The sequence below is a fragment of the Rhinolophus hipposideros genome (genome assembly GCF_964194185.1).
Source record: "Rhinolophus hipposideros genome assembly, chromosome: 18".
NCBI classification, from domain to species: Eukaryota; Metazoa; Chordata; class Mammalia; order Chiroptera; family Rhinolophidae; genus Rhinolophus; species Rhinolophus hipposideros.
The window spans coordinates 52,856,298-52,867,051 of NC_138064.1; the positions used below are offsets into that span (position 1 = coordinate 52,856,298).

Below are 10,754 nucleotides of genomic sequence, written 5' to 3' on the forward strand. Positions count from 1 at the left end.
GCGATCTCATCCTTTCCACTTGTTTAGGATTGTCAGGATGAGAAATGTCAGCATTATGAAAGCTCGGCTCTGCTCTTGATATGATAAAACCCTTCAAAAGCCAGTCTTTCTCTCACCCTCGTCCCCCTCCTTTCTCGCTCTCTCTCCGCACTTGCTTTTTTATTTATCCTGTTTTGTTAGATGGCAGAAATATAATTCTTTTCTTTCTTCCTATTATAAGCTACCATTTTTGTTTTATTATATGTTTCACAACCCCTAATGCCCCACTGAAAATTACCTTGTTAAATGACAGTGTTTCAAAGCCATGAATCCTTTCCACCATTCCCTCAGAGGTTTGAAACAGTCAACAGACTGTAAAGAATAAATAATAAAAAAGTATTGATTATTTTGATGACTGTGAGATTCAATTAAGTATTAATTTTGCCCTCCAGTGGACCTATCAAGGTATTCAAAAGGGAGGATTCAGCTCGGCTAACTGCGTGCAGAGTGCTTCAGCCTTAAATAGGGAGAAAATGTGTTTACCTACAGTATTTGAAGTAGTGCATTGATGCACAGAGTCCAATATTTAAGTGCTGTGCAAATTAAGCCCTGGTGACAGTGACATTGTTTTCAGTGGTATGAGTATTGACTTAAGAAGTGCATTTGATGACAGCTTAAACTATTTGTATTGATTAACATTTTCATAGATTATCATGTGTCATATCAAATTCACTTTTCAGGCATGAATACATTAAAAAAATAATAACCACTGGCATACCGCAACCAATGCAATGATGAGACCAGAGAGCTTGTGGCCCCACCTGCTCCTATGCTGGTCACCTGTTTCCTGCTCAGGAACCACTTAGGCATGAACTTGGCAATAAATAGCCTGCAGATAATGCAAAAAGGGCACCTCTTGCTTTTCTTTTCCTTCTGCATCTGATATTTGTGCCAAAACAATATTGGGCATCGGGGTTTGCAAACGCAATAAAAGACTACACTTGGAAAATATTTCTGATCCTAGAATGCCCTCCTAATGAGCTGAAGATAAAACAGATTTAAATTATTGGGGCCGAAAATTTGCCCTTTTTTGGAGGTGATTTTGTTTTCTTTTTCTTTAATGCTCTGAGTGTAAGATGCTCTAGATTTCTGAATTATCGAACACAGTTTGTAAGTATGTTTCCGATTCCTTTAAAAATGTTAAAACTAATTTTCATCTACTCTGTCGTGTATTGTTTGCTTTGAAATGTTCATTTGATTGGAGGTTAGTTTCTGCCCAAATCTGGGACGGCTGGAGTCAACTTCTAAGGGCACTTATGGAATTTACATAAGAAATCGCTTTTATTCCAGTGACAGCGTTTTGCCGACTCTTTTCTCCCTATCTCTTTTCTCTGCTCTGGGGACAGGGTTTAATTGCTTGTCCCCCAGGGAGAGGGCTTCTTAAAATAGCCGGCGGTTCCTCCATAGGGTGCGCCTTCCTTTTCAGTGTGTTGCTGAAGTACAAACCCAGCACTTTCTTTTTTCTTACTGCATTAAAGACAGAACAAGGTGTAAAAACATTTGCACAAAAAGCACATCCCTCAATTAAAGCTGTGTTGGTTAGGTTGCTTTCAAAGAAGTTTTTTTTTTTTCCCTCCCCTCGGAAGCCTCCTGAATCTCTCTCATGCTAGTTGAGCTTTAATAGGGTGGGGAGTAATGGAGAACTCCTCGGATCTGTAATAGCTCTTCACTTGACTGCAGCCAGACAGAACAGCGGGAGCAGCCAGAGATAAGAGGGGAGAGGGAGACTGTGCGTGTGGAAGAGGGAGACGGGAAGGGAGAGGGAGAGAGGCCACGCACACTGAAGCTGCCACTTTTTGCCTCCCTTCACTCTTCCCCTACCCTAGGACCCAATGATAGCTGGACAAGCCGGTAAGCCCTCGCTGTCAGTGCGGAGTGAAATGAATGCGGAGCTGAGAGGGGAGGACCAGGCTGCTACTTCAGACAGCGAGCTGCCCGCGCCCCGGCTGGCGCCTGTGGGATCAAATGACAGCGAGGACCCTCCCAGCGAGCTCTTCGGTAAGTCCGCCGAGGAGTTGGTCTCCGCGCCGCGCGCTCGCCGCCCGCCGGAGCCCCCGCAGCCGGCCCGGCCCGGCCTGCGCTCGGAGCGCGCGCCGAGAGAGGGGCTGCGCATCCCGGAGGGGCGGCTCCGGGGGGCGGCCCCCGAACTTTTCCCGGCCGGGAACTTCCCCGCTGCCCGTTCTGACTTGTCAAACATTGCGAACTCCCAGGCTAGGAATTATTTGGAAAAGGAAGATGGTCATCCTAATCAGGAAATCGGTTCCACTTTGAGAATTGGTTAACGTTTACTGAATAAATATCGACTCGGTTTCGGGTTGCTCTGCTGCCTTTTGTTAAGGGGAAGGAGAGTCAAGTGTCATTATCTGTAGTCAAACGACGGGAGAGGGAAATGAAAAATATCAACACAAGTCGTGCCAGGCCAGGTAAACAAAGGTGGCTGCGGGAATTGTTCAAAGAGATACCACTTTGTAGTTACAATTAGAATGGATCTCTCTCTCTTCTTTTAAAAGGGTGATGAGGAAAGAAAACAGGTCCTCGGCGGCCCTCCCTGACCCTGTCCCCTTTAACAGACGTTTACAGCCCCAGCCTAAGTGCAGAGGCAGCTCAGCACCTTTCAGGAACCTTTGTTTCATAAACAAAACAAGAACAAGCAGAGTGCCACTCCAGCAAAGACATCTGTCATTCAAACAGATGACACTCTGTAAGCCGACTCAAGCACCTGTGGTCTGATCAGAGAGGCGAGCGGGCTGTCGAGGGCGAGACTGAGTGATGGATGGCACAGATGTCTCTGCTGGAGAGGCGTCTTCTGGGCCGGAGTGACACCGGACTTCCAGACACTTGCTCCTGAAACACTTGCTTTCACTTATTTTCCAGTGTTTGTGTACTTGTATCACTAAATATCTATCTGTAATATACCTATAACCTGTTTATACACATATACTAACCTGATCTATATATCTGATTATATATATATACATTATATATATGATTATATATAATATATGTGTTTTACATGTATATGTATATACATATTATATATACATGTATATATAATATGTATATATATACATATATATGGCAGAGAACTGCTTGGTCTCACATTAAAAACAGTTGTATGCCTGAGTTTAAGAAAAAAAAGATCAGTGCATAGACTGCTTTGTTAAAAAGTCATCAATTCAGTTAAAAAATAAGCTTTATTATTATTATTTTTTAAGCTGTAGCAAGAAAGAAGCCTTGACAGTTTGGCAACTCTAGGCCAGTTTCCACAGAGGAGCTTTGCTCTGATTTTAAAGCTCAATCAAACATTAGAGGGGTGTTTTAGAGAAACTTTCTGTTTCAATATTTCTATTGGTAAAATACTGTTTTATAGTTAAGAGTATAATAGATTCCAGTTTCAAGAAATTCTATCATACTACCCTTTCTTCAGAAAGCAGTAATTCCTCCTCTGACATAAATTTTCCATAGCTAGGCACTAAGGTTTGAGCATTTTCACTCAAAAGAAATATTTTGTTGTAGTCTAAGTTTTTATCTGTGTAGGAAGAGTTATGTGCAAAACACTCATTTCATTTCAGGGGGTTAGCAGGAGAGGCCAGATACAATTATAAATTACAGAAAGGCAAAAGCCAGGCTCTAGCCTCTCTGATGTTGAGTATACTAATACTAAGCACTTTGACTTTTCAAAAGTAATCAATTGTGTATTCAACGTAACTTCAGGTAATGGATTATTTGTTTCTAAACTCTCCATGCATTTCTTAAAAAGTAAATGCATTTTGAAGACTTTGACTTACAACCCCAACGTGGTTTTGTTTTGTTGCTTGTTTTTTTCACTTTTCTCTATGACATTATCTTTTCCCCTCATTGGTTTCAATGGAGGGGTGATTCATTTGGCTCCTCTACATTTTAAAAAAATTTCCACAGTTGAAAATTTTTATATGTTTGTTATGTTACTTCTTACTGATTTGCATGTGTAGAGAAATAGCTTTTGAAAAATCTAAGAGGGTCGAAGAAATTTCAATTAAAACTTCATTGAAAATATATCTCAAGTGGAATCTTATGGTTAAACTAGAAATCATAGTAGATTTTAGAAGGTACTCATCTTACTTTGGAATTCTCAACTGCTGAACCTGTGACAGAGAACCCAGCACAATTTACACCTTATAACTATCATTCTTAAGTATTCACTTAATTTTATTTGGTCTCTAGCATGCTTTTCAGACTCAATGTCAATATTTTTCAGTTTCCAATTAGGTAAAGACAAAAATCAGTAAATGAACAGTTTTGAAAACTTGATTAAAAAACTGGAGACAATCTGAGACAGAGAATATAATACACGTTGGAAAGAAAGAATCCCCAAGTCCTCTAAGGTTTCCTTAGCTAGTGGGTCTATTGTGTTCTCACTTTTTAATATCACTTAGGAATTCTAGTTTATGTAACTGACTAAAACTTCGTAGAATAATTCTCTCCCAGAATTTTTAGCAACTGTGGTAACACTTAATGGGTGATAATTTAATGGACCATTATTTTATTTGACATGAATATGTTCAAGGTTTTTGATTATTTATGTAGTGTTGGTTATACTCTTTAATTGATAATGAAGAATTACATTCTTCCTGAATAACTGAGAGCATCCAGATTTATCTCTAAACAATGATTTTCTAACATACTCTCTTAAACCATCCTTCCTAAAATATATGCACTGAATTACTGAAAACCGTACTTCTATAATGAAAGAGGCAGTTTAAGATAAACCATGTGTATCTTGATATGTTTACTTTTGTGGAGAGACATTAAGCAACACCAGAAGGTAAGGGGAGTTCACTGTTCTATTGTACCTGAAATTTCAGTATAAATGGACTTCTTTGGAGGTTATTCCCCTTGGGTATCGTGTGCAGATTAGCAGTCCAGAGGACAAGTCTGTTTCTCTCACAGTATGGCAGCTTCAGCACAGAACTGCAGGAGAAAAATTAATACTGATGCCCTCTATGGATAAACAAAGGAAATTTCAGGAACCATTGGGCCTTTTATGCCTCCCTTAAATTGCACCTCTGCACCTAACTGCCTCCAAAAGCAAACATAGTGTGTAGAATGTTTCAGTGCTCTGAGCAGCTCAGAATACCAGAAAGAGGAACCAGAAGCCATGTGCCAGCCTAAGTAGAAAGTTCAGAAAAGCGCCCTTGTGTTTTACAGAGTAATTACATCAGAGGTAATGTTTTGCTTAAATTGAACAGCATGGAAACTAAAGTACACTTAGGAGAGATGAATCCACATTTCATTGAGAAACATGTGGTTAGGTAGTTCTCTGTGATATCATTAAGTGGTGCATTATTTACTCTTGTAAAGTCTGTGGAATAACTCCTTTTTCACTTCCTAGTCAGGAAGTATTATGCTAAGCTCCAAGCCATAGGAAACAGTTTGGAGAACAGACTTCCACGTCAGGGGATTTTATCAGAGAACCTGGCTCTGTTTCACTGGATTTCAGCTGTGGGATCAAAAGCGTGATGCCACACAGGGCCCCATTTAATATGTGACTAGTGATGTACATATATGAAACCATTTTCAAAAGCGAACTTTAGCAAACAATCTCAAAGGAAGACGTTGCTGTGTTTCTCCAGTGACATTTATAGCTCTCGTGTCACCGTGGTACTTCATTTTTAGTTATGCCCATCAAGAATTCAGTGTTCCAGGCTCAGTCAAGGTGGATGCTAAAATTCAAATGGTAGCATCAACAACCTGGTCAGGAAAATGGCCACAGAAAGGATAAAAGTAATATATATCCCTAGAAAAATATCTGTACTAAAGTTTGCCCATGCAGTCTCAGCCAAAGGAGTGAGACCACATAAAACATACCCGATATATTTTCTCCCATATATATTTGAAATTTGAAAGATGATTTATTGACAGTTTCCTCCTAGGAATATTTTTATTGTTTCAAGTTAAACCTCATGATAGCTTTCCTTAAAGTCTCAACTGCTTTGGATGGTTGGGTTAGTAGTCTCTTGCTTCTTGGTTGTGCCACACTGTACGTGAACTGTGGCACACAGTTCTAAAGCCTGAGCTGAGATGTAAATGAAACACCATTTATAAACATTGCGCCTGAAATAAAAATTGGTGGTTTGTTTTCTCTTATGATATTGTGTTTTTCAGGTTAAAGGAAATTGCATGCAATGATACTTGTAAGAGTGGGTATTTTCAATGTCATTTATCTGTGAACTATTGGAAAAGGGTTGAAAGTTAGGTCAGTGATTCTTCCTTGCTAGAAAATGTGCTATCTGCAGGGCTGTTCTTTTCCTTCCCTGTCTGTTATCTTTCTCATAGAAACATGCATTATAAGATTTAAAAAAAAAAATTACCATCCAGTTTGACTTGATTAGAATTTATGGCAGTGGAGTCGTTTTCAATGACAAAAGGATAAAGGACTAAATTGTCTTTCACCCCTTGAGACAGTGGTCTCTGCAGGTCAGTGTGGAGGTCATTGGTAGCGCATTATGGAGACTGCACTTTATGGGGATGCTGCCTCTCTACTGTGCATAAGTGTGCCCTTCATTATGGCATCACTGTCTTTATTACTTTATTTAAACGTCTCTCTCAGGGTTTCAGTGCCGTGGGTATTTATAATATTCTGATAAAATATGCTGGGGCCTGTAATCAGGACAGAGAGCTTAAGCCCAAGAGGGACTTAGCTAGGAGGTGATGAGGAAAATTCCCTAGAGAAATCTATTTATTTAAAATATGCATCATGCTTTCATATTTTTAAAAATTTCAATATCATACCAATTAAAAATTCTATTTTTCACTGAAGAAAGTGTGTTTTGCTAGGGAAATCTTAAAACAGGATATTTTTTGATCAGTTAAATAATTTGCGCAATAGAGTCTATATAAAAACAGTTATTTCAAAGAAATTAGTAGAAACCTGTATTTGTGTAAATAAATGGGATGCATGATAAGGTGTTTGGTAAAAGTCAATTATAGGTTAATAGTCAAACAAAACTTGTAGTGCTGCTCTCTGACTACTGAGGGGGAAAATGGACAGTTAGATACATTTCTTAACGTTTAAGGAAATCTAATGCACTGAGGTACTTCTTTAAAAAACCCAGTGAGAGTCTGTGAGTTTAAACAAATTTAGCTGTGTTTTTTTATTATCCCAGAAAACCATTGTAATACTACACTGATAAATAAATACATTTTAAATAGCAGGCGTGAGCTTTGAAATAGAAAATAAATCCATGTAAAATGGCAGTGATGTTCAAACTTTTCACCATATTCGTTCATTGACCAGCACTCATTTCTAAGTGGCACTTTAATGGAGAACAGTGCATAATCCGAGACATAAGATTCAGTGGGGATTTTGTACTGCCTTCCTTTTCTGTCCCTTTTCCATGCCTGGGGAGCTCAGGTCAGCCCTCTGTCTAAAGAGGAAAGTTCAATGTTGCAGTGTCTGAGGATTCTACTACATGGTAACACATTAGCAGCCTGAAATGCTGATACCATTTTACGTTTTTTCTTTTATTTTGATTGTTAGGCGGTTCTTATGTTGTTGTTGTTGTTAAATGGTACTATAAACAACTGGCAATAAGACAAAGTACTATAAATTACATTCATGTGTACCATCATCCCTTAAAACAATCCCATTTTAGTCTTTTTAATGTCTTGGGTGTTTCTGACTTAAAGGTCACATGGCATTATAATGTTTTTGTAGTTTCCCCAGCCCAGTTTATGTCATAATTAATAAATAGAGGGTCAGTCCAGATTCCAGCTCGCTAGGCTCAGTCCTTAAGTAGATTGCCTTCTTTCTCAATTACTTGATTTAATTATAGAGTTAGCATTATTCTTTTCAAGAATTGACCAAATAAAATGTAGTTTCATTTAAAAAATGAGACATAAGTGACTGTTGGAAGTGGACCTTGCTTGTTATTAGAGAGTAAACAGGTAATTTGTGAGAGAACCGGTTCTTTCTTTGATTGGGGACCTTGCTGGTTTATGTTTGGGGATTAATAATACATCAGACATTCGCACATTAAAAAGGAAGTGATGTGAAGGAGGCAGGGTGGAGGGTGCAATTCCGCTGTTGGGCTGCTCCTGATTATTCAGGATTCCTGAGAATGGAGACTGTTGGAGGAGCAGTAGCATTTGCCCAGATATGCACCTGGCTCCCCTTAACATGTTTCTTGATTTTCTTATGCTAAAGGGAAAAGATAGCAAAGTGTTTATACCAAACCGGCACCCTGTCAGGGGGCAATCTGTGTAAAGTTTCCTGCTGTCAGGTTAATAAATTTTTAAAAAATATCCAAAGGCAGAGGTAGGTGGAGAATTCTCCAGCGGGTGGGTTTGTCTTAAATACCCAGTGTGGCTCTGGAATTTTCTTGCTGTCTTCCTAGGTTCTATACTTCGCCAGTGCTTTTGTTCAGTTTTCCCTTTATTAATACCATTTTGGTTTTATTTTTTTTTATTGTTTATCATTTTAAATTTTCAAGTGTCTTTTCTTTTAGAGGGAAATAAAATGAGGATAATTTGTTTCAATATGGTGTTTTCCAGTTGCACACATACCCTATGCTATGAGCCTGAAGGAGGTTCTAAATCTGCCAACATTGGACCTTTCTTTGGGAGTACCTTTAAGTAATATTTATATTAATTCACACAGGAGTATTTGGGCTTTAGCAGTATGGGGGCTTATCTGTTCATTAAACATGTTGACCTGACTCAATATTTTTAAATGTAAACTCCCACCTTCTGATTCTCAGTCAGCTTTCATAAAAATATTAAAGAAAGGCACACTAGTTTGCTAACATCTCTTACTCTGTATTGTGACACTATTGTGCTCTCAAAAGTGGACTAAGCCGTTTTAGTGTGGACACAGAGGTCAGAAACAAAAACACTCAATCTCTTTAGGTGGAAGAAAGTTTGTCATGCTCAGAGAAATGGAAATGGAAATTAATTGTTTTTGTAAGTATTCAAAGATCATTTTTAAAACCCACCTAATAAAGATACATAGTTCCTGACATCTCTTTCTAATAGTTAGCCGCTACTTTGAAAATATCTTAGTATGTTTTATGAATGTCTATGTTTTATTTGAGAATTTAAAAGAAAATTCATGCTCAAACTTCTTTATAGTCTTTCCTTTTAAAGTGCTCTTAAGGTCCTGTATGTGGCAAAATTACATTGCTTTTTATTTTAATTAAAAAATTAGCTAGCTGGAACAACATATCTAATACAGTACCAGTCACTTTTATTAGAAGACTTCACTACCATAAAAAACTATTTGAAAATATGAGGAAAAATTTATAGATTACAATTAGAGAATCTAAGTAATATCATTACACATAAACTATTAGGTTGGTATAAAAGTAACTGCTGTTTTAAAAGTTAAAAATAATTGCAAAAACCACAATTACTTTTGTACCACCAACCTAATAAATGCTTGAGAAGTTTGCTCTACTGAAAACCATTTGAAAATGGAATCCTATAACGAAATCTTCATTTACTAAGATGCTTAAAAGTATTCTCAGTAAATTATTAAAATAAAACCTGTTAATTTAGCCTGAGAATGAGGTAGAATATTAAGGTATTTTAAGGACACTTATAATGTACCAACGATAACCAACATGAAACCATTTAACAATTTAACGAATGTGTTTGTCCTACTCTATAGTGTTTGGCATTCATTACAGTTTGTTTAGTATTTCATCGTTTTCTGTGAAGTAATCAGTGTTTTCCAGAGAGATGCACTTTCCAAATATCTTGTGTTACTTTAATTTCATCCTATTAATGAGAAATAAAAAACAACCCTTCAACTGTGATAAAAGTTTCTGAGAGCCAAGAAACACATATATGAAGATTAACATTAATGCACTGTTTTAAAATAACATTGCACATTTTTCATTTTCTTATCAGGTCCATGCCTTATTTTTGTTTCCCTGTGTTTTTTGTTCTTAGGCACTACGCATGCACACTGAATAAAGGTGATGCTACTCACGTGAAACATTTGTGTGTGTCCTGGGGTATGTTTGCCATATTTTCTCTTGAGTTCATATGAGACTTCAAATTGTCCTACTAAATTTTTATTATGCATGTATTTTCTCTATCGTAAAATTAATAATGGCTAATTTGTAATAATACACTTTATTTATTTCCCCCGCTGTCTTATACATCACTTAATGTAGTTCTCCTGTACTCACGTATAGTTTAGAAAAAAAATAGTTTTCAGATAAGCTTATCAAAGTTAATAGTTTGCCAATAAAGGACAACTAATTATATTATTGTATTGCTTCTGGCATATTTGGGCTATAATCCAAGTTCCAGTGTCTTCGTTGAAGCTTCTATTCACTGAGCAGAAGAGACAACAGGATTTCTCAAAATTTGTGCAGTTTTAATTCAGTAAAAAAGATTTGGGGGTTTCTACACAGTTTGATTTATAAGAAATTATATATTTATGGGAAATTATACATCTATAGGAAATTATATATATGTATGTATATATATATTATCTATATATTATATATATATACGTATGTATATATTTGTATATATATTTATTTTATATATACTGGGGGTGCCAAAAAAGATGTATACAAGTGGACACTTTGGTCAGTGTTGCTCAAGCAGTAATTCGCCGTAATCAGATCTGTCTGGATGCTGATGGTGACCACTCTGAGCACCTCTTGTAATTGCAGAAGTCAAACATGACTTGTATTCATCTTTTGTTATCAGTGTATATTGAG

General features: G+C 37.3%; 1 protein-coding gene across 2 annotated transcripts in view; it reads left to right on the forward strand.

Annotated features, from left to right (window-relative positions):
- The first annotated feature begins 1,800 nt into the window (after positions 1-1,800).
- The window catches only part of POU6F2 (POU class 6 homeobox 2), a 361,096-nt gene continuing 352,142 nt past the window's right edge, over positions 1,801-10,754 (forward strand). For both annotated transcript variants that reach the window (XM_081080022.1, XM_081080023.1), the window contains exon 1: positions 1,801-2,037. In XM_081080022.1, coding sequence (XP_080936148.1) covers positions 1,872-2,037 — 166 coding nt within the window. In that variant the 5' untranslated portion in view covers positions 1,801-1,871. The remainder of the gene's footprint in view (positions 2,038-10,754) is intronic.